The sequence below is a fragment of the Notamacropus eugenii genome, chromosome 2 (assembly GCF_028372415.1).
Source record: "Notamacropus eugenii isolate mMacEug1 chromosome 2, mMacEug1.pri_v2, whole genome shotgun sequence".
Taxonomy (NCBI): Eukaryota; Metazoa; Chordata; class Mammalia; order Diprotodontia; family Macropodidae; genus Notamacropus; species Notamacropus eugenii.
This window is the reverse complement of record NC_092873.1, coordinates 29,545,275-29,573,094: the sequence shown is the minus strand read 5'-3', so window position 1 is coordinate 29,573,094 and position 27,820 is coordinate 29,545,275. Positions and strand designations below refer to the sequence as shown.

The window sequence follows — 27,820 nt, the reverse complement described above, 5'->3', positions numbered from 1 at the left end:
AGAGCTACTCCAACAGGCCACACAGCTCTCTCAGAGCCCAGTGAAATTGCATCAGGGATGTCTCTCCTGATGAGCTGAGAGCTGGCCTCTTGACAAATCCTGTGGGAGGATGAGGTAAATACCTGATAAATCGGAGATTATCAATAAAAGAAGGACACTAGAATTAATAGTGATCCCTTAAGAATCAAGGGCATCATGTCTATTAAGATCACACCTTCCTATAGACAGGAAAGGAATACCTTTCTACAGGAAGGGGGGAATCTTAACAGGGGCTTGAAGGAAGTTAGTAAAATGAGGAGGGAAAGGACTCCAGGGATGGAAGGCAGTCGGCGAAAATGTGCTACGTTGGGAGATGGTGAGGCAATGCAAGGAAGAGCAAGAAGGCCAGTGTCACTACAAGAGGATTGGCAAATAAAAGGGGGGGCAGCCTGTGAATGACTCTGAATGCCAACCAGCACTTTCTATTTGATTCTTGAGGGTAAGAGAAAGCCATTGTATTTCATTCAATGGTAAAATGGCATGGGGAGACCTGGGCTTTAGGAAAATCATTTTGGTGGCTGAGTGGAGGATGGACAAGAGTGTCTTATGACAAGAAAACCCACCAGAAGGCTAATGCAATAGTCCAGGAATGAGGTAATGTGGGCTTGCACCAGGATGATGATAGGGTCACAGGAGTGAAGGAGCATATAGCAGAGGTGTCAGGAGAGCAAAATCTGTATTCCTTATCGCCAGATTAGACATGGGATTGGGAGTGAAAGAGAGTAATCTTGAACTGTGAGCCTAGGTGATTAGGAAGATGGTGATAGCCTGAAATTGAGAAACTGAGATAAAATGAAGGTTTACAGGGAGGGGCAATGAGTAGAATTTTGGATGTGTTGCATTTCAGATGTGTACAAGACAACAAATTCAAGATTTCTAACAGGCACTTGTCCAACAGGACAGATTTCACACCCCCTGAAGGAGGCACTCCCTCTGTTGCACCAATGAATGACTTCAGAACTAGGTGACAGTGGACATTGACATGGCAGTTTGGCCTCTAGTAGCACATCAGTGTGGGAGACCATCAGATCATGTAGCACTGCAGCATCACAGGCTGGCACACTCATCCCAGGGATGTTTCTTCTGGCTGAGAGTACAGCTCACTACATCTCAACTCCTTTGTGAGGGTCTAGGGCAGAGTTAGCTGGCTACAGTACTCCTTGCCCCTCTCCAAGTACGTCCGGGGTCAGGCTTGAAGGAGAATCAGACTCATCCTTGGTATTCACTTCACCAGCACCTGCTATCTCCATCACCAGCATTGCTGGGGCTCTGCCTGAAATAAAAACAGAGGTTCCCTGGTTCTTGACCTCTACTGAAGCCACATATGTCAACAGGATTGGTAGATATTATGTCTACTTTGCCCCAGACCTTCTCTCCTTTGTCTACAGTCACCATCTCTGAGGATACTTACAAGTCTAAGGCTATGAGCTTAAATATTCCTGGAACTGAAAGCCCAAGTGTCATCCTCAGCAGCAGGGTCACAGATATGGTGTCTTTTTATCTCGAGTCCCCTCCCAACCAAGAGCTTCTGGGTACAGTGGGAGAAAGCAGCACAGGTGCTTGACTGATCACTCCTTTACCTGTATCTCCTATGTCCTCAGCTGCTTTTATGGGAGAAGTACCAAGGGGGTTAGGTACCACTCGTGGCTTACTTCCACTGGTGATTGCAACAAAAAATCTCCAGTCTCCATTGAAGAAGAAGGCTGGGGATATCGCTATGACTCTTACAGGGCACAGCACAGAATCTCAAGTGAACTCAGCACTGCTTCTTACTACCAGCACCACTTGCATGGTTTTCCCTGGACAAAGCACAGTTTCCCCCTCATCTACTGAAGCTGAAGCCAGTTATCTCACCACGGTGAACATCAGCTCAACTGTCCCAAGGCCGGATATCACCTTTATCACCAAAATCCCAGATATTGGCCCTCTCTGTCCTGTGGTCACTCTCAGCCCCGAGATTCCAAGTAGAGTGTCAGACAAAAGCACAACTGAACCATAGACTACCACTTCTACTGAAGATCAACTGTTCTCAAACACTAATCCTGGAGGTTCATTGATCACCATGGCAGGCTCAACTTTTGTGGTGACTGATGCTCATATTGTTTCACAAGCAGACAGAAGGGAGCTCAGAGGTTCCTCTGACTACAGAGAGCATGATTACATGCAGGACAATAACAAGTATCAACTCAATTCCTCCAGGGCTCAACACAGCAGCTGAATTGAGCTCAGCCATACCTCCTCCTACAATTGCAGAGGAGACTCCAAAAAGTACTGAGGCCATTCTGACTGCCAGAGATATATACCCTTCTTCCACTTGGCAGTGGGTAGGAGGGGGAACTACAGTGACTCCTGTCCATATGAGATGAGGTTCAAGTGTGTCTGCCGTGACCCAGACCATCCTCTTTGAAATTCAAAGTTCATTTAAAATCACCAAAGCCCCATGGGAGATTGACACAAAGCATCCATTGTCTTGTACTGCAATCAAGGTCACTAACACAGTTACTCTATCAGATTTCACTCTGATCTCAGGGCTGGAGGAGGACCAGGATTCCAAAGGTGCCATCTCACGGACACAACCCAGCAGGACCCATCCCACCTTGTTTTGCCCTTCAGAAAACCCCATAACACATGGCACTAGTCCTGTGGACACCCTCTGACCAAGCACTATCCACTGGGCCAAGGGAGCAATTGCTTGAAAGAGGCACCAGTGCTGCTACTTTTCTTTTCAAAATGCTTGCTGAAGTCACTGTTCCAGCACCACAGAAAACTACCCACGGGCTTGAAAGTCAAAAGCATTTCTACCCTGGATGGTCAAACTGCCCTAGCAGTCCGCACTGGCCTTATTGGGAACTTGATCTCTGCATTGTCAAAGGTCACAGCTTATATCAGCAAAGATAGGGAAACAGTGTGAAATGGAGCTCCTCAGGCAGCCAGCCTTCAAGGAATTTGCCTCTAATGGGGGAGACAAGGCCTAGAAAGGAGTGGTAACCAGTGAGAGGCAACTGAGTGCCTCATCACGAAGGAATGGTACCTGGGGAACAAGTGGAGTACATGGACACATGACATTAGAGAAGTATGAGAGAGAGGATTGGGTCAAATTTCCAGACCTGGAGAGGATCTGGGGGATGAAAGTGTACCCGTGTACGGTAAAGGAGAGAGTGAGATGAAGCATGAGCTTGGATTCGATGAAAAAATATATGAGGAGAGTGATGCACCTATGGGGACCATGGTAGGCCAGGGCTGAATTTCTGGAGACTAAGCTTGAATCCTTCAAGACCAGTCTTTTGTGTGGGCATCAAGGAAGTAAGGAGGCTCGAAAAGAAATGGCTAGAGCATAGGTTCAAGGCCTGAGCAGGGCTGATGAGAGTGCTCTACGGGAGGAAGTGCCCATGATGTGCATGGGGGAGGAAAGTGTAGCTCAGGAGATTGGGTATTATCCCACTGAGAGAAAATGGATATCCCTGTGACAATAACACCAAACCTGCCCACATAAACTAACCAACTCCTTTGCTTGTAGCATTCTCTTCCAGGAGCACATTTCATGGGCTTAGGGAGTCTGATGTTACCAGCAAATCAGCAGAGTCTACCAGCATCCCCATGATGAGCTCCACAGTCAGAGATTCTATTTCAGAGACAGTTATCATGGAAATCCCTGTAGGCTCAGCTACCGTTCTGTGTACACTTCTCATTGTGGCCATGATCACAAATGGGCTCAGATCTGAGACACCCAGTGGACCAGCGAATTTTCCCAAAAAAACTTCACTTTCACCTAAGAGATCCTCCAGAGTGATCCTGATTTCTCCCATAAACCTCCCATGCTTCTTGACTCCAGTAGAGTCCACAGTCAGCCAAGGATCTAGAGAGCTTTGAAAGGCCACACTAGTGGCATGGGATACTCAGGCAGCAGCAGAGGCAGGTTCAGCTGCCTTGTCCTTCACTGCTCCCAGCACCATCCCAACAGATGGTGGAGGGGACACAAGCCCTTTCTTGGTGTCTACAGAAGGGCCAAAAGAAAGTCAGACAGTGTCCAGCACACTCCCAGAGAACACAGACACTTCTGCAAGCACTCACAGAGAACACATGCACTTCTAACTACATGAGTAAGCTACTACCCTGATAGAAGTTCCACTTCTTCTCTGCTCAGCCCAACTGAAGGACACAGTTACCCAGGACTTGGCCTTGAACCTCTTTGAGAAGCCTGAGGAATTAGGCTAGGAATGTGGCTAAATGCCCCACCTCATCGTTCATAAACTCTCTGATCATCCTCCTTTACATGGGAAGACACAAGATTAAATAGAAATTGACACATGAAGAACCACTTCAACAAGGTCCACAATCATTGAACTGTATGAATGTCAAGAACTGCTATAGAAATTTAACTGAATGCTATGAAAATCTAATGAACTCTTTATCCATTTAGAAGAGATATCAAAATTTATTTCCCTCCTTCCCTTGAAATATTAAGGGTCTATCAGTATGGAACATTGATTTAATGTAAAAACTTTTTGATGTATTGGCTAGTTGTGCTACACATTCTAAAATCTTTTATTTTAAGGGAAGTCTCTTCGTGGGAGATGGATATATTTGAAGATAAATATGTAAAAAACAAAATGTAAAGATATCTTTATAACTAATTAATGTAAAATTGAAGCAATTTAAAGGAGATATTATGCTTAATAACGTGCCAATGTATGAAACAATTTTAGAGAAAGACATGAATATATATATAAATGTAAACAGATCAGATCAACAGGAGAGAAAATGAAATACTTAGTCCCATCTTCATAAAAAAATTGAATAAGCTTTAAATGAGGTCCTTAAGTGCAACTCCCAGGATCACTTGCATTGACAAGTGAATACTACCAAACATTAATCTACTTAGCTCTAAAGATGCTCCCAAGAGTTGGTACTCTCCCACCTTGGCCAGCCATGGATCAAGCTATCTAAAACAGAATCCCCCTAAGTCTCTTTGGCAGTCTTACTGCACCTTCTTCCACACAACTGAGGCTCCTATTGAAACTCTATCTGTTGTATTCTTCCTTTGTTTGGGAAGGACTTGGACTCCAAGGCCTCTGAAGGACATCAGAGAAATGATAACGTGATTTGCACTAGACATTGTTTTGAGTGAGGGAGGGCTGTGCAAGGTCACCAGCCTCGTATTTTCCTCCTAAGCCTTCTGGATCCAGTGACCAGATATTAATCATGATAACTGGAGATGGGCCGGGATGCAGTGGGAGATGTTGTTTTCTTCTGCTAAGTCCTATTCTGGAATTCTCTTAGAGAGTGATTATGCATGTTTAATGAATAGAACTCTTTCAGAAATAATCAGGGAATGGCCATTGTAATGATCAAAAGAAAAAAATATGAGTAAATACGACTGGAGGGAAAGAGCAACAGTGACTACTGATAATCATTTAAACCAAGAAGGTTCAGAAAAATATTAAGTGGAGTTTGGTCAGGGACATATTGGTGTGCCATGTATGAGTGTACTTGCTGTAAGGTTTGGGAAGAGAGAGAGAGAAAGACAGAGAGACAGAGACGGAAGGAAGGAAAGAAAGAAGAAAAGAAGGAAGAATTTAAGGAAGGAGGGAAGGAAGCAAGAAAAGAAGGAAAGTGAAAGACAGACAGAAAGTAAGACAGACAGACAGACAGAGAGACAGAAAGGAAGGAAGGAAGGAATAAAAAAGAGAGAAATGAAGAAAGAGGAAAAGAAAGAATGGAAGGAAGGAAGGAAGAAAGATAGAAAGACAGAACAAAAGAAAGAAAGAGAAAGAAAGAAAGAAATATAGCCAATTAACCCCACGTTTATTGGTGGCCCTCTGGCCATTCAAATTTACCTTCCTTTGGAGAGGAGAAGGTAGGGGTCTACAAAATCGAAAAGATGAACTGAGGTACCCAGCTAGCTGCATCCCTATTCAAGCATCTAGGTCTACTCATAGGTCTGTGTTTGTCCTTAGTTTTTGAAGAAGACCATGTCATCAGAGTAAAGATGACATGACTTGCAGTTGACTATGTTTTGAGCGAGGTAAGGGCGTACCGCCTCACCAACCTCCCTTTCTCCTGCTGAGCCTTCTGGGTCCAGTGACCAAATGTTCATCAGGATGACTGGAGATGACCCAGCATGCAATGGGTGATGCACTGGGAAAACAAAAATGACCAAAGACATTGCCTGCCATGAACGTAGCTCACATTCTACCAGAGGAGACTACGTGCAAATAACGATATGCAAAGCAAACTATAATAGAGGATAAATAAGGAATGAAAAGAGAAGCACCCTGATTAAGAGAGGTCTGACCAGGGAATCATCCCTGAGTCCCCATTTCCAAATGTGAGCTTCTTCCAACCTCCTCTAGCACCTTTGTCTAGTGATGGTGGTGTTCCTGATGAGGATACTGCTGCTGCAGAACCCTGCTTGGGTGCCCCTGAGGGGGTCAACAAGTTGGACTCAAGGGAGGTGTACAGAGATTGTCATCATGCCTTAGGAGGGTTAGGACATGGGAAAAATCTGACCAGATCTGACCTGTCTTCGGTGGTCCTAGAGAACTCAACTGGGGGCTCAGTTGACTGAGGGACCCCTGGGGGTGGGGAAGGAGGCTCCTGTGTGGCCAGGTCCCTGGGGTTGGTAGTTGTGGTTGACTGGGGACACTGGGGCTGGTTCAGTGGAGTCCATTGGACTGGGTGGGGCAGAACTGTCTCCAATCCATTCAAGGGGTAGGAGTGATTAGATCAGTTAAGATGCCCCATCCTTAGAACTGAGGGGGCGGGGCTCAAGGGCATATAGGCTCTGGCATTCCAGTGCCTAGGTTGAGCCTGTGTCTTGGGGAACTTGGAACGTTCGTTGGTTGCCTGGTTCCCGTTTGTGCACGGTTCACTGGGAGCCCTCAGTTGTCTTCAGGATCCACAGAGGAGGTGGATTGGAGGTCCTTCAAGTACCCTGGTGACCCTGAAGCTGCCAAGGGGGCCGGAGACTGAGTGGGAGCACAAGCCTTAGTGGGAGGCAGTGTGCTTCCAGGGTGTTATGTGGTGGGGGATGGGAAATTTGGGGGCGTTACGGTGGGAGGAGGGGTGGTGGGGGGCCAATTGGTGGGACAAGGGGCCAGGAGAGTGGCCAACACTAGTCTGGGAGCTGCTGTGCGCTTTGGCTGTCGTGCTGCTGGTCGGCTGTGCCGTGCACATCTGGAAACAGTGTAGCGGGGCATTCTGCCATGGCATCGCTGGACACAGCAGCTACCTTGCCTGGCCCAGTGCCCTCCATCCCTGGCACTCAGGGAACACAGATCGGGTGAGACCATGGAGGTCCCAGGGACCTACCTTCCCCCTTCCCCAGAGTAGCGCCCTTAGTACAGCAGATTGCCAGTGGCTCAACACTCAGAATCACAAGGACTTTCCCGCCTTTCTTGTCTCCTTGCCTCGGGGGTCACTTGAGAGGCCCTCACCCTCGTCCCTGGGCCTGCTTCAGCCCAGGCCTGCCTGGTTCTCTTCAGCTGGCCCAGAAGCGGCGAGGCAACCTCCAGGGTGGGAGGACCCATCTCCCCCTTCCAACCTGGTACGGGCCCCTGAGATCTCTCAGCCACCATCTCCTAGTATGTCAAAGAAAAATCTGTTCAAAAACAGTCATAGCTTCTAAGTGCTAGGAATATGTGGAGGAAAGAAGGAGATTAGCTCCACAAAATGCTGTGTAAACCTTAAAGCAGCATGTAAGTGCTGTTAGAAACTTTTCATTATAGAAGCAATAATAGCCAGGTTGAAATCCTGCACTGGACTCTTCGTTGCTATGTGACCTTGGGCAAGTCATTGTGTTGAGGTTTGGGGGTGGTCGGAACCTGAAATAGCAACCCCCTGCCCTTCCCAGATAAACTGAACCAAGCCTTCTTTGACAGCCAGAGAAAAAGTTGATTATAGGTCTTCCATTTGGGGTAGACTGGTTAGGGACATGTACATTTGTGACTTACACATGGACCAGTTAGAAACTGAACCCTGGTGATAAGGTCCAGATGGAATCTGAGCACTATCATGGAGGCAAGTTGGGTCTTATATTCAGAAAGACTTTGGTAGGGATCTGGGCATGCTCCAGTAGTCTGGGGTGAGTGGAGAATGGATTTATGGAGGGTCTTGAAGGGCGTGACCAATAAGTTGGCATCAGGACAGCAGAAACCAATAAAAAAGCATTTTGCTAGCATGAAGAATGGGCAGTAGTTGAAGGTTCCCTGGAGGTAAGACAATGGAGGGCTAGGCTTGTAAGGGTAGCTGACATTTGGGCCCAGGGATAACGGGCCCAGCCCATTGATGACCTCAGCCAAACACCAGCTTCTGAGGCAAGACCATGAGAAATAACTTATTCACACTCTGGAGGGGTGAATAGAACAGCCTCCAGAAACAAAAGTAAGCCTTAAAAACCTTTACCTGACTACAAAGTCTGTCCCCTAGGACCTCATTGACTAGGTAATACAGGGTGTATAGTTTCCAATACCATGTTCTCCCTTCCCATACCTGTAGGTGTGGGATGACCGTGAAAATGAACCTTTAGCTTTCCTAGAAGAGAAATCAACATTTGTTAGCTTCTTATTCATGAGAATTCCAAGCTACACTTCACATTTATTCTACTTAGCTGCCTTCTAACCTCAAAACAAGTTCCAGACCAGTTGGACCTTTGCTTTGTGTGTTACCTTCTCTGTGAAACATAACTCCTTCCTTATGTCTCCCATTCTACTGATGGCTATTCTGAACTTAGGGAAATGATTTCTCCATGATATTGCTCAAATTTCCCTCTTCCTCTGCTAGAAAATAATCTAGTACTAATTCACGTTGATAGTGTCTCCTACAGTTAGTTTATTTTCCTGTATTTCTTGCAAGTCAAAACTCTCTGGCCTGTATGGATCCCTTTGGTTTCATTTCATATATTATGTAATTTTTGTGGAGAGAAAAATTGTACTCATTCCTCCCAATTCATCCTCTTTTATTTATTCAAATCTTTGTTCCACATCTATCTCCATTCTGATGAATGCTATCTCACTCTCTTTTCCATACACATCCTTCCTTCCATCCATCTCCCCTTTAAGCAAGAATAGATTGTTCTCAACAAATATAGAAAGAGGGAAAGAGAAGATGATGATCAACGCATTAATAAGTCAAAGGGGCAGTCCCTTTGGTAAGGACAGATATAGAGACCCAAAAGAAAAAGATAAAATATAATTGCACATTTAGAAGTCTCATCTCACACAGCAGTCTAGGGGTTGGGGGAGACACAGTCTGAGGCAGATTTCTGATCTGCATGCTCATCTAAGTCATCTTCAAAAAAGGAACTTCTTGCCGTCTTTATGTAGAAATCTTCTGTCTTTTGTCAATTCTGCTACAAACTTGATCTTGACACAATTTAAAATTACCATGCAGCCTTTATACCCTTGTTTTTCTTATGGAAGTGTATGCTATTTCTCCTGTTTGGTGACCCAAATACAGAAAAATGACTCTTTCTAAAGGATGCTTTTCTTGTTCTTCCACCAAAACAAAATTTTCTTAAGACTCAATTTCCTCATTCATGGTACTCCAATGCCAAATTTCAAAGTACCAAATCTTGTATGGTTTTCAAAATCTCTCCACCAAATAAGGATTTCCCCGAGGACTTTCCAAACCTAACAAATTATGAAATTTCTCTTCCCCCAAAATCAGGCTTTTTAGATAGACTGTGTCCATCCCCCCGTCACCACCTAGTCCAGTGTTTTCTGTAACGACTAAAAGCCCCCATCATCTTTTTATAACCAAGCTTGTAGGAGTGTGTGTAACATTTATCCCTCCTTGAACATGAACTGCTTCTGATTCCTGCCTCCACCTCTCTCTCTTCAATGAGAAGCACCCCCTTCTCCTAGCCCTTCCCCGTTCGATTTTCCAACAGTGTGAGATGGATTTCTATACATAACTGAGTTATTCCTTCTGGTGCCATTCCTTGCTTGAGTCAGTACAGAGGAGAATAAGGTTCACGGTGAAGGTTCAAGATTAAGGTTTCCCACCTCCTCCATCTTCCCCTCAACTGTTATAGTTCATTCTTTATTCTTTGTTGTGAGATAATTTACCTCATTGTACCTTTCCCTTTCCCTTTCTCCCAGTGTATTCCTTTTTCTAACCCTTTAATTCTTATTCCTTTAGAAATCATTGGTTGGTTTTGGGGACCTTTTCTCCTCCATCCAAAGAACCCTTTGTGAATACCAGTATTCTTCCAGTGTTGATGTATGGCTACAATACAGGGAGCACAGTAGAGTCCACAGCCTGAAAACGTAGAGAGCAATAGGGTAGGAAAGTGGGAAGCAGCTTTCCCACAGATCAGCCACAAAGAAGTGTGACTGGCAACTGCTATGGCCATGTAGTGAAGCTCGCATGGGCACAATCCAATGGGTCCACCTGTGTCCTCATGGTGTCAGGAGTCAGACTCTGGCAGACCTGTGTGTGGATAGATATGAAATCATTTCTTCATCACTCGAAGTCCAGGGTTCTATATTTTGTTCAACCAAGCTGCCCCAGGAACACCTAAGTTCCAATCTTACCTCAGACACTTCCTGGTTGTGTGAACTTGAGGAAGTCACTTCACTGCTGTATTCCCCCGAAAATTCTGTAATACACATTTCCAGTGAGCTGGACCTAGCTCATATACATGCAATTCTCTACACTGACAAGACCACAGATTTAGTGTGAGAAAACCAGAAAATTAGGCATGAGATGTGTACTCCTAAGACATGATAGTCAGCACTCAAATATTTGTCTGTTTTTGGTTTGTGTTTTAAACATCGTTTGCCTGAAAGTTGGGTTAAAAGAGGCAAACAGGCTAGGTGGCATTTAATTCACATTGTTTCTTCCCTTCAGGCTGGCCAAAGATAGAGAACATGCATATCTAAGGATCAGGAATGTAAATTCGGATTGTGTGCTCAAAAGAATGAGAAGGCTTTAACACGTGCTAGAACAATCCTGATGCATTACTCAGATTTATGATTTCCATAAATGTTTAACCATAATATGCAAAAGAATTTTCTTAACTGAATGAGTGGTAAATACAGTAAGACAAGAGAGGAGACAAACAATTAATTGAAATATGACCCAGGATATCTGTTTTCTTTACCATGAAAATGACATAACATAGCATATGTCCATGAAATATATATTTACGATAGTGCCTTCTCTTGAGGAGCTTTGTCCTTGGTAGTCATTAGTAGCAGAATGCTCTGGTCTACTTCATCTTGCCTTGTTGACACAGTAAAGGGAATTCTGGGAGTAGAGAAGTAGAGAGTAGAGAAGAGATATCTGTGAGACCAGGGGGCTACCTCTAGTCAATTAGTTCAGGCTCTGCCCTTTATCGACGTTTACATGATATTAAATGATTAGCAATCAAACAGCAGCCCAAGAAAGGACAAGTGAACACTGGAATTGTTGTGTTGGATGGAGGTGACTTATGGAGTTGATTTCTCACAGGGAAAGGTGACTATGCCTCAGGGAGACTCGCTATTGGATGCCTTGCAGCAGAAGAACCTGGATCTCATGAGACAGATCACCCTGGTCCAGGAGACTCTGCACATCCGGGAGCAGTCCTTCAGCGAGCTGCAGACCCAACATGAGGAGCTGCAGGGCAGGCTGGAAGAGTACCAGGAGAAAGTCATGGACCTGGAAGATGAGGTGGTTGTCTCTGCTGCTTCTTGGGGGAGATGTTAAGGGATGCTGCAGAAACAGAGTGTGAGAAATGGCAGGAAAGATGGGCTGGTGACTGTGGGGACTGCAATAATGTACAGGCTAGTGATTGGGTTTTGTGATGGTTGAAGCTGGTTTCTTGGGATGTCGTGTTGAGTACAACTCTATGGATACAACTTCTGTACATCTGTCACATATTTTATTGGTGTGGTCTATTTCCTGGAACATTACTCTGCCTGATAAGTATTCATCAAAATATTTTACTCACTAAAGTGTCCAACTAGCTCAGATCACAGGGAGCCTGTACTGTAATCTCTCCCCAGCTCCAAGAGCCAAGAGGCTTCAAAAGGCAAATACAGCGCCTGAAGGATATCAATAAGAATTTGACTCTGCAATTACATCAGGAGCAGGAAAAGGTTAACATTTTGGAACAGGCCAATGAAGCCCTTCAGGAGAAAAACAATGTCTTGGAAATGACTTCAATGAAGAGAGAAGCCGATTTAGTAGAGTTGAACCTGAAGGTATTTGGAGCTTTATGCTAGTGGGTTGGTTCACCTGCATCTTCAAATCAAAACACATTTTTCTTTAAGAATAGTTTGGAGGGAAACAATTTGACTGTGAGGCATGAGTAGAATTACTATTTCTTCCTATCTATCCTTGTGGAGATAGAATTTCCACAGTGAAAACGGGAACGTTTTTCCTTGTTTCATAAGGTTATAGTATATATGGTAATTTTACTCAACAAGGTTTTATTAAGGCACAACTTTAACCTCCGGGACTAAACCAACAAGATGAGTGACTCATGAATTTGTTTCCTTCTTTGTTTCTTCTTCTTCTTCTTTTTATTTTACTTAGAAAGGTGCTATTGTCTTGGCCATTGCTAAAGGTCTTTTCTTAGCTCCGTAGTTTGGAAATTTCTTGTGGGAAAAATTGCACTACACATATATTTTTTTTAAGTTTATTTATTAATTTTAGTTGTCAACATTCATTTCCACAATGTTTTGAGTTCCAAATTTTCTCCTCATCTCTCCCCTCCCCCATCCCATAATACTTGGTATTCTGATTGCCCTTTCCCTCAATATGCCCTCCCTTCTATCGCACCCCTCCCTTCACTTATCCCCATCTTCTCTCTTTTCTGGTAGGGCAAGATAGATTTCTATATAACATTAACTATATTTCTTATTTCCCAGTTATATGCCAAACAGTTCTCAACATTCCTTCCTAAAGCTTTGAGTTCCATCTTCTCTCCCTTCCTCCCTCCCCACCCATCCACACTGAGAAGGAAAGCAATTCAATATAGGCTATATGTGTATAGTTTTGCAAAAGACTTCCATAATAGTCATGCTGTGTAAGACTAACTATATTTCCCTCCATCCATCCTGCCCCCTATTTATTCTATTCTCTCTTTTGACCTTGTCTCTCCCCAAAAGAGTTTACTTCTAGTTACTCCCTCCTTCCATCTGCCCTTCCTTTTATCATCCCCCCACATATCCCCGCGCTCATTTGTCCCCCATTCTATCATCGCCCCACACCCCACTTATCACCTTCTCCTCTACTTTCCTGTAGTGTAAGATAGATTTTCATACCAAATTGAGGGAGCATGTTATTCCCTCCTGAAGCTTAATATAAAGAGAGTAAGCTTCACTTTTTCCCTCTCAACTTCCTCCCTTTTCTTCTCAATTGAAAAAATATATTTTTACCTCTTTTATGTGAGATAATTTGCCCCATATCATTTCTCCCTTTCTCCTCCCAATATATTCCTATCTCACCTCTTAATTTTATTTCTATAGATATCATCCCTTCTTATTCAATTCACCCTGTTCTCCCTCTCTCTCTCTCTCTCTCTGTCTCTCTGTCTCTCTCTCTGTCTCTCTCTCTGTCTCTCTGTCTCTGTCTCTCTCTCTCTGTCTCTGTCTCTCTGTCTCTGTCTCTGTCTCTCTCTCTCTCTCTCTCTCTCTCTCTCTCTCTCTCTCTCTCTCTCTCTCTCTCTCTCTCTCCAGAGAAGTGTGAGTATGTGTGGCACAATCTGTACAACTACACAAATACTGAGAAAAGTCTCAAGAGTTACAAATATTATCTTTCCATGTAAGAATGTAATGATTTGAACTTTAGAATGTGCCTTGTGATTTCTGTTTTCTGTTTACCTTTGCATGTTTGTCTTGATTCCTGTGTTTAAAATTCAGATTTTCTATTCATTTCTGGTCTTTTCATCTAAAAGGCTTGAAAATCCTCTATTTCATTGAATACCCATTTTTTTCCACTGAAATATTATCCTCAGTTTTGCCCTTTAGGTGATTCTTGGTTTTAATCCTAATTCTCTTGAATTCTGGAATATTATATTCCAAGCCCTTTGATCCCTTAATGTAGAAGGTGTTAGATCTTCTGTTATGCTGACTGTATTTCCACCATACTCGAATTGTTTCTTTCTAGGTGCTTGCAACACTTTCTCCTCGACCTAGGAACTCTGAAATTTGGCTGAAGTATTCCTAGCAGTTTCTCTTTTCGGATCTCTTTCAGGAAGTGATTGGTGGTTTCTCTCAATTTTTTATTTTACCCTCTGGTTCTAGAATATCAAGGTAGTTTTCCTCGATAATTTCATGAAAGATGCTGTCTAGGCTCTTCTTTTGTTCATGCATTTCCGGTAGTCCATACGTTTTAAATTGTCTCTTCTGCATCTGTTTTCCAGGTCAGTTGTTTTTCCAGTGAGATATTTCAAATTATCTACTATTTTTTCATTCTTTTGGATTTGTTTTGTAATTTCTTGGTTTCCCATACACTCATTCACTTCCATCTGCTCCATTCTAATGATTATGCAACTATTTTCTTCAGTGAGCTTTTGAACCTCCTTTTCCATTAGGCTAATTCTGCTTTGTAAAGCATTCCACATTCCTTTCTCCTTGGCAAAGGAGCTTTTTCATGACCTTTGAAACTGTCTTTGTCATTTGTGGATTGAGCAATTTGGAAAAGGCTGCAGCTGGTGGCTCCCTGAAACCTCTTCCATATCTCGTCCCTGCCCCATCATGCCGTCCACCCTGGGCTATGTGCTACTCTGCATCTTCTGTGATAACACTTTCCTGGTGGCTTTCCAGGCTGTCTTGGGCTGCAATTCTCTGTCCTTTTATGGTTTCTGCTGCTCCAGAATTTGTTTAGTCGTACTTGCAAGTATTTTATGGGCTACGTGGGGCGCTTCCACAGCTTCTTCTTTCTACTCTGTCATTTTGACTCTGCCCCCTATCACTCAGGCTGCCTTTATCAGGGACTTGGCCAGGGAGCCCACTAGAGACCATGCTTGCTTGAGAAGGCTAAGAAACACCACTAGATACTCCACATTCTGCAATCTCTGTAGTCCATTTTTACCTAGTTTCTCTGGAAAAGTATTTTAGTCTCTTCACAGAAACTCAAAACTCTGTGGCTTGCTTTTAAGTGGCACGTTGGAATGTGCATGGTCCTGCTTGGAGCTAGTGCCTAGAAGAGCATACAGCCCCCACTCTAAGGTCTGCTGTTGTGGCAATGTTGTCACCCAACACTAGTTCTACTTTTTACACTAACTGTGGTTTCCCAGACACTTGACAGGACAATGTGCCACCCCTCTGCCTTCCTGTTGTCTAGGTCAAGGTGGTTCTCCAGAAAAAAGTAGAGGAAGACCAGCAAATCAACCAGCGGATTCAGGCATTCATGAGGGCGTTAAAGACTGAGAAGGCCAATGTTCACAGCCTCAAGGAGCAGGTATGTGGTTGCTCAGGTGGATGTGGGTGGATGTGGCTACTCCTGCTGCCTCTGAATCTCAGAACAGCTCTCACCAGGGGCTATGTGGTTTTGGTCGTTGCCAGATGTGGAAAGACATATCACAGAGATGGTAGTGTCAAAGGCTTTCTCAGCATCTTTCAAGGAGTACTATTGAAAGGCCTTTTTGTCTACACCAGAAGTAAAAAGGTCTGCTTATTTGCCTGTTCATTTCACAGAAAATGCAACTTAATAGGCTTCTTGGCCTGACTCTTGCTTCCCCTTGCCACAGGTGGCAGCAAGTAAGATCAAAGCCGTTCACAACAAGCTGCATTACAAAGCTGCCACCTTGGAACTCATTGAACTGAAGAAAGAACTGCAGGCCAAGGAGCAGCTGGCTAAGAATCTCCAGGCAGACACACATAGGCTGCTGTAAGTATTGCCCCACTGGGACTTGTCTGGGCTCCGACTCCAGAATTCAAATCTGGCTTCAGGCACTTAGTGCTCTAAACCTTCACCCTCTGTCTGTCTCAGCTGTCTCGACTCTTAAGATGGGGATGTTGATAGCATCTGTTCCAACAAGGTTGTTGTGACGATCATATGAGATGATCATTGTAAAGTCTTCTGCAAAGTTCCTGGCTCATAGTAGGTGTTGAAGAAATGTAGCCATTCGTGGTATTATTATTAATACATTCCAGTATCTCCTGAGGTCCAGAAGCCAGAGACACAGGCACAATGTCTTTTCATGTCTGGGTCATTGCCAATGCAGTCTGGGTCATTACCAATGCAGTCTTTCCTGGTTAGACCATGTTTTCCCTTGGACTTGATCTCTAATCAGCACTGGAAGCATGGGTAGGAATAGGAGGGGCTCAGGTTCAGTTTGGCTCCCTTCCGAGGTCAACTTCGAAGAGAAGCTTTTAGCTAATGTAAGGGATAGGCAGTGTTTATGCCAGCATAAAAATGCCTTGGTGGCACACTTGAGGGTAACTAGAAAGGGTACAGTAAATCACCCTTGAAACACATATGGTGTCTGTGACTAGTGCAGACAGCACAAGGTGAGGATCATCAGGCAGATTTATCAGAAACATGTAGTTATCAAACATCTGTGCTTAAGTGTTTTTTTGGAGTCTGTGTGCTCATAAATCCCTAGTGCTCTGGAACATCACTGTACGTCTTGTATACATGACATTAAGAAAGATGCAAAATACAATACCAGGTGCCATCACTTCTAGACTGGACATAGATTGCTTTATAGCCAAAACCAGTTGCAGATCAGCATAGAAATGCCATTTTTACTTGATATTCTTCTGTCCATCCTTAGGACACAGGAGGAAAAACACCACCGGGAAGTGTCCCAGTTGAAGCTGGAGTTGGCAGAAGCTCAGGCTGAGCTGCAGCAAGGCAAGATGAGCAAGGTAATGCCCCCTGACCTGAGCTCCCTCATGGGGCAGAATACCCTCCCCAGGACAGGTCACGTGGTCATGCTGCAGAGCCTTAGCCAGCAGAATCATGTTCCCTCTGTAGCTGCCAGTTTGTAGTTAGTTAATGTCCCAAGAGGAAGAGGTGTTGTGATGGAAAGATCTTTAGGCCCCCAACAAGTGGCAGGTTCTGGAATTTATCTTGCTCAGGAGATCTGGAATGAAACCCAATCCAGAAAACTGCTCCTGAATGTTTCTGTTCAGAGGCCAGAGGTCCCAGGCATCCTTTGCTTTGGGCCATGGCACGCCCAAGGCTCACTCTGTATGGCGTCTTCCTGCTATGTCTTTAGAGGACTTCCATACGTTTGAGGATGATTGCTGTAATTCATCCATCTGAAATAAATGTCCCAGTAAAATAAAGGTGAAGCCTGATGACCCATTGTACAAGTAACAGTTGCTTATGATGCCAGAAGTGCTTCATGGAAAATCCTCATCTAGTGGTTCATATCTAAGGGAGATGATATTGATGATCATGAGTTTGGCAAATTCATATAATCCCCATCAGTTCCCACATGTCAAGTGCTTTACAAACATGAAAATGCAATACAAATATTAGCTACAACTTGGGGGCCATCAAAACACCAACATTGTACTTGCTGAGTTTGGGGGCCCTCCTGTCAATAACTGGGTAACATTGTGCACATTTAGAAAGCTTGGGTTTGCACACATGTACCATTATTTTATGTCTCTCCCTCCTTCACCCCTGCAGTTTTTCTCTGTGTCTCTAAACGGTAGGCACTAATAACACAAATAACACCTTTGTTTTTCAGAGGAAGGAACTGAAGGGAGAGATCAAATCCTTCCCTGTGACTCCCATTCAACTTCCATCCTGCCCTGTCCCTGCTTCCCTTCTAGAGGAGCTGCTCAATACCCAGCCCACTGTGAGCAAGGAGAAGCTCCACAGCCTGCACATCTCTCTCCACCAACTCAGGTAGGACCTTTTGTTTATCATTTATTATGGTATGTTTGGAACATCCTTTCATGTTACTTATGCCAAATGCACAACAAGTGGATCTGCCAACCTAAAAATCTCTTCCTGCCCTGTGACTGTGCCATGTTGCTTCCTCTCACAAGATAACAAAAGGTTCAGATTTGAACAGGATCACCTATGGACTCCGTCTGCCAACTCACACCTGAAGAAAATTCCCCTTGAACAGATCCCCAACATAGCGTGAGCCTCTAACCCAGGCCTTCCCCACCTGTGGTCCATGGGCCCTGTGCTACCTACCAGAGTATTTCAGGTTTGGCCACTGACAAATTTAGAGGAAAATGTGGAGAGGAAGTCCTTGGACTCATTGCATCCAGCTCCAGAGCCCGAGGGCCTCAGGTTGCACAGACCTGCTCCAACCTCTACCAGGAGACCTCCCCTTGTGGGCAGCCCTGGCCAGAGTGGGATATCTCTAAGTGATTTTGTTTTTTCCACTCATCTATCCTTTATTGATACATACTGTGTGTGCACCTAGGATTGAGTATAGGAGATAGAACTTAGCAGAGTCTTACAAACAACTCTAGTACATAGACACACATAATACAGAAAGACAGGCACATTTAAGTTTTAGATCGATTCAAAGGAAGGGAGACTGAATTGGACCATTCTCAGAGGCGTTTTGGATTCTACTCTGCAGAGACTGCAGACAAGGGCTTCCAAGGCAAGGGGAACGGCATGAAAGAAGGCAACACTAAGCAGACTTAAGACTCTAGAGAAGACCAGCTGGCCTCTGATGCCAGGGGAGAGGCTATGTTAATCAGTAGCTAGACATAGAGACAGCTAGTTCACCCTCTCCTTCAACTGCTTGCCTTCTCTCTGAGACTGCTTTCTTCCTCTGTAGTGCAGGACCATTTTAAGCCATGTGAAATGCCTGATGGGGTCAAGAAGAGTAGGACACTACAGAACGTCACAACCCCACATCATCTGGTCAATATTCCTTGTTTTGAACAGTTTAGAGGATACCTTTACATTCTTTTCATTGGAATATCTTTGATTGTGAGGGAGGATGAACAGAAGAAAAGGCTCTCACTTTTAAATTTTAACTTAAATTCTTAAATTTAAATTTTAACTTAAATTTAAACTTCTTAAAAGATTTTATCTCAATGTGGAAATAGAGGATGAAGAAACAAGGATCGGGACTAGGGCTCCAGCTGTATAATCTACCTGAGAGCAGAGAGGCAGTCCCTCCTACTGCACTTTAGTTTTCTTTACTAAGGAGAATCCATTTTATACTGAAATAGCTGCTCAAAAGGAAGATGCGTCAGTTAAGAGAGGTACCTGATTGTCCTTGGCGACTTCAGGGCACGAGGCACAGTTGAGCTCTCAAGATGGGAAAAATAAGGCAGATGTCACTGGTGAGGCCACAAACTAGGATTTGGGGAAAATCATGGAGCACAGGAGAGGACCAAAGGAGGGCGAGTGTCCTGATCTTCTCAAAAGGGAAGAGAGCGAAGTCTGCACATGGAGAATAAGGAGGGTGACCTCTGTTGCTGAGAAATTATAGAGCATGTTATTTAGGGAGTGGCTAGAAAACTGCTAGAAAAGCAGGAAGTGTCAGCGCCTGGTGTTAGCTTTCCCAAAGTCACACACAGTTCATTTCATCTCCCTTCTTCTCAGGGTCATTAGACTGCTCAGGAAGGGGAATGCTGGAGCTATCCTTTATCTAGATTGTAGCCAAACATTTGACCAAGTTTCCCATGCGGTCCTTTCCAAAATGAGTGAAGAAAGTGGCTAGAAAGTAATACGTTCAGATGGATTTACAAGGAGATGAAAGACAAGACTGAAGTCGTAGTCATACCTCAGTGACTTAGGCATAGATGGCATGTTTTTCCAAGACAGTTAACACTTCTAACAGTCAGATGCCAAAAGATCTCACGTGGTAAAGTTATTAGGTCAAATCTAGTAAGATGAAATTATTTTTGGTCTCTTTAACTAAGAATTTGACAAACATCAACCAATATGACTATGTCTATCAACGATAGAATAAAGAGGAAAAAGAGAATTGTGTATGAAACATGAATCTCTATTATATGTAGTTTGGGTAATTTCAAAGTATGCATTTATTTTGTGTGGCTTACATATGTCTATGTCCCTTTTCTGAACTTGATTCTCTTCTTTGCTGGATGTTCTTAAATTTAAATTTAAATTAAATGTTTTGTAGCTCATTTTTTTTTTATTTTTGGAATCAGTATCTTCTTGATACACTTGCCCCCCAAATATTCATATCCTTCCTTCTAATCCTCCCTGAAGACAACGTAATCCGCCCCCATTCTAACAGACTAAGGTAATAGAAGAGAGGGGGGAATCACACATCTGTTATCACTAAAGACAGTATGATCCTGCAATTATAGTCTGTACCAAGAGGATGGAGGCCTGCTTCATTACTAGTCTTCTGGACTCATTGATTCATCATTGCATTGACCAGAGTCTCAAGTCTTTTGGAGGAATTTCTCTTTACCACATTGCTGTCAGTGTATGTAATTGTGCTTTAATCTGTCAGCTCATATGTCTTCCTAGATTTCACTTAATCCCTTTTATAACTCCGTACTGTGCAGCAACACTCTCTTCCTTTCATATACCATGTTTTCAGTCATTCTGTAATGGATTAACACACCCTCAGTCTTCAGTTCTTTGCTGTAGCAACAAATGCTACCACAAATATTTTGCACGTATCTATTCTTCCCTTCTTCTTTGGTCTCTTTGGAGTATAAAATTATTTGCTAGAATAAAATAATTAAGGATCAAAAAATCTACTTCACTAACAAAGTAGGGGCAGGCATAATTAGGCAGAGATTGTCCTGAAAGAATCTGGCCTTTTAGTGCACTCCAAACTCCAGTTGAGTCAGTAGTGTAATATGGCAGACAAGAGAGCAAGAGCGATCTTTGCTGACATAAGAAATGAACATACCCAGACCTAGGAAGGCAATCATCTCTCTGTACCTTGCCTCAGTAAGTACACATCCAAAAGGCAGTGTGAAGCTCATTGGTAAAGTAGAAAGTGTAGTCATAATGATTGGTGGTCTTCAGGCCCTGCCAGCTTATCTAGGGAGGACGAGGGCATGATTAGCTGGGGAAAGAGGATATCTGCAGGAATTGTGGCAGTTTTCAAGTATTTGAAAGGCAGTCACATGGAAGAAAGCTGAGTCCCATGTGTCAGAATGCCAAACAGTGGAATTAGCAAATCACCAGAATTCCAGGTGACACAAAGGGGAATAGGTTTTCTCAAGAGGTGATCAGTTCTCTATCCCAGCAAGTCTTTTTGGAGAAGATATCTAACAGGCCCTAAGGATATTTGCTATTGGGGGTTCTTTGTCGAAGTTTGGGTTGGCATGTGTGGATGCCTACGTCCTCAGAACTCATAATTTCTGGGGGGGTTTCAAGAGATGATTTTTGATGTATGTGTTGTTGATTGTCTGTGGATAGATCACCTTTGGTCCATTAGGGGATGAGTGATTCCTTTGAATATTTCTACGATTGCAAGACATCCTAATTTGACAGATTACGTTTAATGGAGCTATTTAGTCTCTGCTGATTTTGATTCTCTTGGTTATTGGTGAAGGGATAAGGGTGTTTTGCTCTTTTTTTATCTAATTCTATCATATGTTCCTCTTCTCAACAGATAAAAATTCTTGAAGCATGATTTCATTTTCATCGAACTTTGGGTTTCCTTAAGGGCTTAACTGTACGATCTTGCTCCAATTGATGTTAATATATAGTATAAGGTTGAGAACCCAAGTTTATATTCAGCCACATCCAGTTGTTAACGAGGACTTTCTATTTGCTTTGGAAACTAATATTTCAAATAATTGTGATAGAAATTTATTATAGCTCTTTCTGTTGTTCCGGGGGTTCATTTTACACAGTATTTATTCCTTCGACCTGTTTCCTTTTCTTAAAAGGCAACAAATGGATAGTCTTCAACACCACATGGAAAATCAAATGATCAAAATACATGAATCGATGCCTTCATGGACTCATCGATGGACTGTCACTTAATGGACCTCTCCATTACCTTCCCATCTGCTGCTTCTAGGAAACTCGTAAATTTCTTCTTTGCCTGAACCACCCTGTCAACACCCAGCCAGCAGTGAAGCAACGACCCTATATCTGAATAAGCTTTATTTTCCTCCAGAGAAGAGAACATTTCTTTGGGACATTTTACTTTATTGTTCAAATACATACATTGTATATAGTTGGTTGTGTAAAAACAGTAAAATTATAACGATTTAATTGTTGCAAAATCCCATTTTGCAATTTCAGAATTCTTGGATTGTCTTTCTTTTTCTTTTGGCTCATTGTCATGTTTAAGTTTGCTGCTAGAATATCTGGTATAAAGAGATTTAGGGAAGTTGACATGTACTGGTAAGGTTTTTAGAAAAATGATTGGTTTTTTTTAGTATACCTTTCCAACACAAAAGTGCCTACATGACAGGGTTTTATTTTGTTTCCATCACCTTTCTTTCTCAACTATTTGCAAAGGAACATTGCTTCTCTTTCAGTGGGACAAACCTTCCTCTCTCTAGCTGACGCACCAAAGTTCCTAAGTAGCAGTTGGGGTACCTGTCACCAGAAGGTCCATGAAGGACCTTTTGTCCCACACAAGCAGAGAAAAAAGATGGTAAGTGGGAGGATGAGGGAGTGCATAAGAGGGAGGGAGGGAAAGGAAAGGGGGATATGGACAAAGATTGGCAATAGTTAGTGCAGGGCACTATAGTTTGGCTAGCTCTTGGCTTGTATTCCTGGATCCATCTTACCTTGGCAGAGTGGTCAAAGACAGGATAACAACAAGGATCTCTCTTCTCTCCATCAGTTGTGAAAACCTGAGGTTTATACCTGAAACTGACAGCAGGTGAGAGTCGCCCCAGCCAAAGGAAACCAGTGAAACCATGGAGAAAAGTACAATCCCAGGAGACTGGACTTTATGAGCATGGTAGGTAGTTTTACAAAAAAAAAAAAAAAAAAAAAAAAAGGGAAAACTTCCATTTCTGTCACTTTCCTGCTCAGGAGTCATTGTTTCTGATGCACAGGAATGGAAAAAATTAAGACACCACATCAGTTTACACTTCTGCTTGCTCTGTCTTTGCATGGTGCTCTGGAAACATAGAATACATTCATTCATTTACAAATAAGCATCCCTGGATAGGCCACACTTCAGCTCCTCCCACTACTCCACCAAAACTAAATATCATCAGATGGCTACGTCAGAAGGCTAGCAGTTTGCGAAATTTGGATTTGGTTGAGTTTTATTTTTTAAAAAACCGTAGAAATACAGTTGCAGTAAAGAGTTGGAGATTTCTGTGTTTGTAATCTTTAGGGATGAGAGGGAGTAATCCCTGAATGGGGACTTCAGATGACTATTCTGCATAATAATTGGCCTGAAAATGATGTAATGCAGGGGTCCTGATCATTCCAGACATGTTCATGTGTACTCTGTATGTGACAGAAGCATAATTGCTCTCATGGAGTAAACAGTACTGTATTTTTAAGCCATTCATGGTGTTCTCTTTTTTATTTTTAATTCTCAAAGTTCACTTCTATACGTTTTAAATTTTCTCCCCCTCCCTTCCCAAGGCTGCATGCAATCTGATATAGGCTTTACACATACATTCCTATGCAAAACATGTTCATATCAGTCAGATTGCATGTCAGAATTATAACGAATGGCAGAAATCATGAGAAAGAAAACAAAACAAAACAAAATAAAAAAGAAAATGGTCTTCTTTGCTCTCCATTATGACTCTTTAGTTGTTTTCTCTGAATGTGGATAGCATTTACCATCATTAGTCCTTTGAAATATTTAACCTCCTTGCGTTGCTGACAAGGGCTAAGTCTATGAAAATCAGTCATCATACACTGAGGCTGTTTCTGTGAACAATGATCTCCTGTTTCTATTCACTTCAATCAGCATCAGTTCATTGAAATCCTTGAAGGATTTTTAAAATTCTGCCTGTTTCTCATTTCTTATATCTAAATAGCATTTGATTATATTTATATGCCACAAGTTGTTCAGCAACAACCCAACTGATGGCCATCCCCTGAATTTCCAGTTCTTGGACATCAGAAAAAGAGGTGTGAAAAATGTTTTTATACGTGTGGTTCTTTTCCCATTTTATAATTTCTTTGGCATACAGCCCTAGGAGTATTATTGCTGGGTCAATGGTTATGCACGTTTTTGTAGATCTTTGGTCAAAGTTCCAAATTGCTTTCCAGCATGGTAAGATCAGCTCATACTTCCACTAACAACGAATCAGTCTTCCAAATTCCTCACATCTATTCCAATACTGATCATTTTCCTCTTTTCATGTTAGCCAATCTCATAGGCATGATGGAATACCTCACAGTTGTTTTTATTTGCCTCATTTTATACAAAAGAGATTTAGAGCATTTTTCTTAGGAATATGGATAGTTTTAATTTCTTCCTCTGAAAATTGCCTCTTCATATCTTTGACCAGTTATCAACTAGGGAATGAGTTGGATTCTCCTTAATTTGACTCAGCTCTGTATTTATCTTAGAAATGAGTCCTTTATTACAGACACTACTTGTCAAAATTATTTCCAGGTTTCTACTTCCTCCTAATCATTGATGACTTAGGTTTGCACATAAACTTTGCAAGTTAATGGAAACGAAATCATGCATCTTGCATTTTGTAATGTTCTCTATCTCTTGTCTGGTCATAAAGTCCTGCATTCTCCATAAATGTGACAGATAAACTACTTCTTGTTCCCCTCATTTGTTTATACTCTCAATCAGTCTTTATACATAAATCAGATAACCATTTGGACTTTTTTTTTTTGGTATATGGTGTCACACATTGTCCTATGTCCAAATTTTCCTTGTTATTTTCCAGTTTTTCTAGCAGCTTTTGTGAAACAGTGAGTTCTTATCACAGAAGATGTCGTCTTTGGGTTTATCAAACAGTTGATGACTGTACCCATTGACTACTGTGTCTTGTGAAGCTAACCTACTCCACTGATTTACTGTTTTATTTCATAGAACAGGACCAAGTCATTTTGATGATTGTTGCTTTATAATACAATGTAAGGTCTGGTATGGTACACCAGCTTGGGAATATTTCTTTTCGTTTCATAGCTTGATGTTCTGGACCTTTTAAATTTCCAGATGAATTTTGATATTTTTTTCTATCTCTTCAAAACAATACTGGTTGTTGATGGCACTGAGCAAGCAAATTAATTTAGGTTGAATTATCATTTTGATTGCATTAGCTCAGGCTATCCTCGAGCATCTGATGTTTTTCCATTGATGTAGATCTCATTATACTTGTGGGAAATGGGTTCTCTGATTGTGTTCCCATAGCCCTTAGGTTTATTTTGGCAGGTAAGCACCCAAATATTGTATAATTTCAATGGAAGTTCTATTTCCATCTATTGGTCCTGAGTTTTAAAAGGCAAAATGGAAAATTTTGATTACATTAAATTGAAAAGCTTTTGCACACACAAACCAAAAGTAAGAGGGAAGCAGAAAAATGGGAAAGAATTTTTGTAACTACTGTCTGTGATAAAGGCCTGATTTCTAAAATATATAGAGAACGGAATCAAATGTCCAAGAGTACAAGTCATTCCCCAATTGACAAATGGTCAAACAGACAGTTTTCAGAGGAAGAAATGAAAGCTGTCTGTATTCATAACAAAAAGTGTTCTAAATCCCTATTGCTTAGAGATATTCAAATGGAAACAACTCTGAGGTATCCAGATTGGTACCATGACACAACAGGAAGTTGATAAATTTTGAAGAAGATGTGGAGAGTTGGAACACTAATTCATTGTTGGTGGAGCTGTGAGCTGATCCAAGCATTCTGGAGGGCAATTTGGTACTATCACCAAAGGGCTTCAAAAATGATCTTATTCTATGACCCAGCAATATCTTTTCTAGGACTCTATCCTAAAGAGACCATACAAATAGGAAAAGGTCCCACATATAAAAAATTATTTATAGCGTCTCTCTTTGTGGTGGCCCAGAACCGGAAATCGAGGGGACACCCATCAAATGAGGAATGGCTGAACAAGTTGCAGTATATGAACATAATGGAATTCTATTGTGCTATAAGATATGATGAAGTGAAGTTTCCGGGATTGTCTCATGTCCTACACTGGTCCCCTTCAGACACAGCAAGAAGGGTCCTTCCTGTCAATCTCTAAAAGACCGTTGTATCACTTCTGCTGGTTCCACTTCTCCTGGGTATATCCTGGGAAAATATTCTGTGGATTTTTCAAGATCAACAAAGCATGGTGACAGTATTTACAATGTACTCTACCCTCCTGGATTCTGGAAGTTCAAGTAGGGAACTTTCAAATATTCAGTCTGTGAGCTGACAGGCCCAGAAGTAGCTGTTGCTGCTGCAGCTGCTGCTGCTTACTCAGGCCCTGTGCTTCTCTCTCTCCCAACTCTGCCAGACTCCCAATGGCCTTTTTACAAACCTCAGTCTCCTTGAGGTCTTTGCAGCTTCTGCCACCAATAATCATTCTCTCTTCCTTGATACCCTCTTCTCTAGATTTTTGAGGTTCTCCTCCCACCTCTCTGACTTCTCCTACTCCCCTTCCTTTGTTGGATACTATTCTAAACATAGGTCTCCCTCAGGGTTCTGTCCTGGGCCCTTCTCTTCTCCCTCCACACCACGTCATTTGGTGATCTCATCAGCTCCCATAGGTTTAACGATTTTCTCTATGCTGATTGCCAATGGCCCTTTGCTGTCCCAATATTTCTGCCAATCTCCAGTCTTTTATCTCTAAGGGCCTTTCAGACATCTCAAACTGGATGTCCACTAAACATATGGAACTAAAAATGCAGAGAGATGAACTCATTATCTTTCCCCCTAGACCCTTCCCATCGCATACCTCCCCCAAGAGTGCAGAGAGCAATTCCACCCTCCAAATCCCTCAGGATCATGACCTAGGAGTCAGCCTGGATTCCTCACTATGTCTCACCCCCTTGGCAACAAGCTATTGGCAAGGCCTGTCAATTACACCCTCACATCATCTCTCCCATGTCTGCACTTCTCTCCTGTGACACTGACACCCCCTGTTACAGACTTTCACACCCAGGACTATAAAAATAACCTTCCGCGGGGGGGGGGGGGGGGAGGAGAGAAGGGGAGAGGAGGACATTCCTATCTGCCTCAATCCATGCTCTGTTCAGCCACGAAAGTGATTTTCTAAAGCTTAAGTCTGATCATATCACCCCTGTCCCTACTCAATAAAGCCCAGGAGTTTCCTATTGCTGCCAGTATCCAATACAAAATGCCTCATTAGGCATTCAAAGCCCTTCATAACCTGGATCCCTTCACCTTTTCCAGGTTTCTCCCACCTTACTCCCCAGCAAGTATTCTTCCAACGGGTGACACTGACTTTCTGCCACTTTGACAAAGAAGACCCTCCATCTGTCGTCTCTGAGCACTCATTCTGGCTGAACCCCATGCCTGAAAAGCTCTTGCTCCTCTACCCTGACAAGTGACCTCCCTGGCTAAAATCTCACCCTCCACAGGAATCTTTCCACAGCCACTAGACTGTAGTACCTCCCCTCTCTCCACTGTCTTGTATATATCTTCCTTTGCAAATATTATTTTATATTTCCTTCTTCACTATAATAATTCACTTAATAAAGATTTCTTAAGTGTGTCTACATGCTGGTGACTGTGCAGTCAATCTCGCAGTAAAAGAGATCTTTCATTCTTTTCTGTTAAAACTACTTTTCTATTAACTGGGGGCAACTATGTGGCAGGTGATCTGGAGTCAAGACTATGTAAGTTCAAACCGGCACTTTTCTGCTGTGTGCTGATCAAGACAGAGTAAAATGAAAGTAATAATACCTATCTCCTACAATTGTTGTGAGGATCAAAGGAAATATTAGTTAAGAGATTAGCACAGTGTCTAGCACATAGTGGTGCTTAACTCAAAGTGTGGGGAAATA

The 27,820-nt window shown here is 42.7% G+C and overlaps 1 protein-coding gene across 2 annotated transcripts; it reads left to right on the top strand.

The window, feature by feature from the left end:
• Window positions 1-6,684: 6,684 nt before the first annotated feature.
• LOC140524830 (golgin subfamily A member 3-like) lies at window positions 6,685-27,478 on the top strand. Of its 2 annotated transcripts, XR_011973848.1 has the most exons (10): window positions 6,685-7,321; window positions 11,494-11,694; window positions 12,030-12,227; window positions 15,316-15,432; window positions 15,722-15,861; window positions 16,751-16,844; window positions 17,678-17,838; window positions 22,395-22,513; window positions 22,706-22,825; window positions 27,207-27,478. XR_011973848.1 is itself a non-coding variant. In XM_072639646.1 (8 exons), exons 1-8 carry the CDS (start codon window positions 7,058-7,060, stop codon window positions 21,889-21,891), a joined length of 1,272 nt encoding a protein of 423 aa, XP_072495747.1. In that variant the 5' UTR covers window positions 6,696-7,057; the 3' UTR covers window positions 21,892-22,157. The 2 variants fall into 2 exon arrangements, 1 of the variants encoding a protein (XP_072495747.1); XM_072639646.1 differs by lacking the exons at window positions 22,395-22,513; window positions 22,706-22,825; window positions 27,207-27,478 and adding an exon at window positions 21,795-22,157 and having other exon boundaries at window positions 6,696-7,321.
• The last annotated feature ends 342 nt before the right edge of the window (window positions 27,479-27,820 follow it).